Source organism: Mus caroli, chromosome 11 (genome assembly GCF_900094665.2).
Source record: "Mus caroli chromosome 11, CAROLI_EIJ_v1.1, whole genome shotgun sequence".
NCBI classification, from domain to species: Eukaryota; Metazoa; Chordata; class Mammalia; order Rodentia; family Muridae; genus Mus; species Mus caroli.
In genome coordinates this window covers 117062661-117065636 of record NC_034580.1, presented here as the reverse complement: position 1 = coordinate 117065636, position 2976 = coordinate 117062661, and the positions used below count along the sequence as shown (strand labels likewise).

General features: G+C 53.9%; 1 protein-coding gene across 1 annotated transcript; it reads right to left on the bottom strand.

Annotated features, from left to right (window-relative positions):
* Positions 1 to 838: 838 nt before the first annotated feature.
* On the bottom strand, positions 839 to 2535 carry Uts2r (urotensin 2 receptor). The gene has a single exon (XM_021178453.1). The coding sequence runs from the start codon at positions 2498 to 2500 to the stop codon at positions 1343 to 1345; it is 1158 nt and encodes a 385-aa protein (XP_021034112.1). The 5' UTR covers positions 2501 to 2535; the 3' UTR covers positions 839 to 1342.
* Between the last annotated feature and the right edge of the window lie 441 nt (positions 2536 to 2976).

Sequence of the window (2976 nt, the reverse complement as noted above, 5' to 3'; positions counted from 1 at the left end):
GTCCTTTCAAATGTGTGTGTGTGTGTGTATGTGTGTGTGTTCTTGTATCCCATGTATATCCCTCATTTTTTACTTTTAATATTATTTTTTAAAGAATTATTTATTATATGTATATGAGCACACTGTAGCTGTCAGACACACCAGAAAAGAGCATCAGATCCCATTACAGATGGTTGTAAGCCACCATGTAGTTGCTGGGAATTGAACTCAGGACCTCTGAAAGAGCAGTCAGTGCTCTTAACCACTGAGCCATCTCTCCAGCCCCTTCCCTCATTTTAAAATAGCAAAATAAAAACTCACAAAGCACTGTGGTCAGACCCTAGAATCTACTTCTGAAACACTTTATCACTGCAGAGACCCGCCCTCCGTGTCCTGCCACCACAGTATACCTGACGTTCAACAAGAGTACTACCAAGAGACCAAGGTGCTGTCCCAGCCTCTGATGGTCAACCTGAAAAGGGTGCGCAGCTGTCTTCTGCCCATGTAGGAGAAATGCTGAGCCAGACAAAAGGTGTTCAGAGGATGGTACTTAGGAAGGAAGCAGTTTATCCAGGAGCAGTGAAGCCCAGACCTCATTGCTATCAACATGAGCCACATGCGGGTTGTGCTGCCTCCTATGAGAACTGCAGCCTGTGGGGTCTCCTTCCCGTACTTGAGCTTCAGTGCTAGCTGGGCGGCGTCTCCCAGTCACCCCACCCTATCCCAGTCTCTCATATCTCTCAGCTACCCACCCTTCTTCCCACTCTAAGCACAGGGGAGGGCTTCCATGAAGGCAAAGGCTTGGAAACCTCACCAAGCACTCAGGTGCCTCATGTTGGGGGATCCCTGAGTCCAGGACCCCCCATCCCACCCCAACTTCCACCCCCAACACTGAGGCAGGACACACTTCAGAGAACAGGGTTTATTGTTCCATGTGCATATGGGAGCAAGAAGCTACCATGGGATGGATGGGGAGAGAGAGGGTAGAGATGCCTGCAGGTCCCTTACCAACCAATGGGGGAGGGTCCTCAGGCTGGAAGGGCTTACATCAAAGATCAGGTTACAGCCTGGTACTAGCTGCTCTGGGTAATTAGGCCTTACATGACTCAGCACACCAGGGTCTTCAGAAAAGGGTCTGGGCCACAGCTTCTGAAGCCCCTCTGAGTCTGGTTTGAAGCAGGAATGTATTGTCATCACAGGAAAGGTGCTGATAGAGCTGATGAGAACAACAGAGAAGAGGGAACTTTCCAGAAGAAGACAGACAAGCGAGTTAGGTTTGAGTAGGGGGTTCTGGGAATGGGTTCCTGAGTGGCCTGCCAAAGGCTTGGGTCCTTTCCTACCCGCAGGGTCACACAGAGCACTCTCACACAAAGGCCCCATTAGGGGGAACTGGAGACAGCATGAGGGTCTCTGTGGCCTGTTGGCTGTTGGAGGACAGCGAGCGGCCGGAGTCCTGCTGGAGGTGGACACGGCTGGACAGGAAGCTGCCAGCACTCCCTGGGCCACGGCAACTGCTACCCAGTGACCGCTGGCGGCCACGCAGGTACTCACGGTAGTTCTTGGTGAGCAGAGTGTAGAGGAAGGGATTGATGCAGCTGTTGCCGTAAGTGAGGCAGGCAGTCAGGTAGTTGATGATGCGTGCAGTCTCGGGCGTCAGTGGCATGGCCTGGTGGTACTGGGCCAGCAGCTGCCATAGCCAGAAGGGCAGAAAGCAGGCCCAGAAGAGAAGAACGATACCAAGGATGAGGTAGAGAACCCTGGGGTTGGGCAGCCGCCGTGTCTGCTTGAAGGAAGCTTGCTGGGATAGCCAGTAGGCCCTGGCCAGACGGATATAGAGCAGCCCAATGATCAGGCCAGGCCCCACAATGCTGGTCCCAAAGAGCAGCGTCAGGTAGGTACGGTGGGCACGAGGGCCCCAGGCCGGCAGGCAGAGGCTCTTAGAGCCCCTACGGACCAGCCGGATGGCAAGCATCATGGGTAAGGTCAGCAGCAGTGCCAGCAACCAGGTGCCCAGCGCCAACAGCTTACGGTAACCCTTGGAGCGCTGGACCGTGTCCAGGGGCCTCAGTACCGCTGCATAGCGTTCACTGCTCATTACGGTCAGGGTGAAGATGCTGGCATGCATTGTCAGGAAGTCCAGGCTAAAGAGAACTCGGCAGCCCACATCCCCGAAGTGCCAGTCCTTAGTGACGTAGGTGGCTACGATGAAGGGAATGCTCAGCAGATACAGCAGGTCAGCCAGGGCCAGGTTGACCACATAGACGTACATGGAGGCCGAGGCACGCAGAAATCGGCACATGACCACCAGAGTGTACACATTGCCCACCACACCTACCACACCCATGGCTGAGAGCACTGCCCCAATGACACCCGTGGCCACAAGGTCTCGCAGGGAGCTGGGATCTGTTGGGCCAGTCCAGGAACTGTTGAGGGACACATTAAAGCCACCAGGAAGCTCAGACACAGTGGTTCCGGACACGGCCAGCATGGGGAAGCTTGTAGACTCCAGGCTCAGCGCCATCTCTGTCCTCACCCTGGGCTTCTGGTGGAAGCACCACTGCTCGGTGAGGAGAGCCCTTGGGAAACTTGTCCTGTGGGAGAAGATCAGTGTCAGAGATTCAAAGCCGCAACCTACTTCCATGCCCTAACAGCCTCTGTGATGGACACAGTCACTGACCCTCTGCAGAGAGACAAAGGCTCACCAAGTCCTGTCTCCTGTTGGAACCTTCCAAAGAAGCCCTTTTGTGTCAACTCCCCGCGAGGACCCTAGAGCCATTAGGACCCGCTGTCCCCAGGACACTCCTCCAGCAGAACTGCAAGTCACACCCAAAAGCTTCTTCTAAAAAGTTGGCCACAGTGAGGTGTAGGTCAGAGTAGGCAAAGATAAGGACACTAAGGTCTGGCTTCACAACCTCAGATAGAGCCCCATTTCCCATTTTATGTTACGCATATGCTTAAAAAAAATGATTTCTTCCAATCACAAAAGCAACAGCTAGA

Coding starts and splice junctions, on each gene's coding strand:
- Uts2r (XM_021178453.1), bottom strand. CDS start 2,500: ATGGCGCTGAGCCTGGAGTCTACAAGCTTCCCCATGCTGGCCGTGTCC.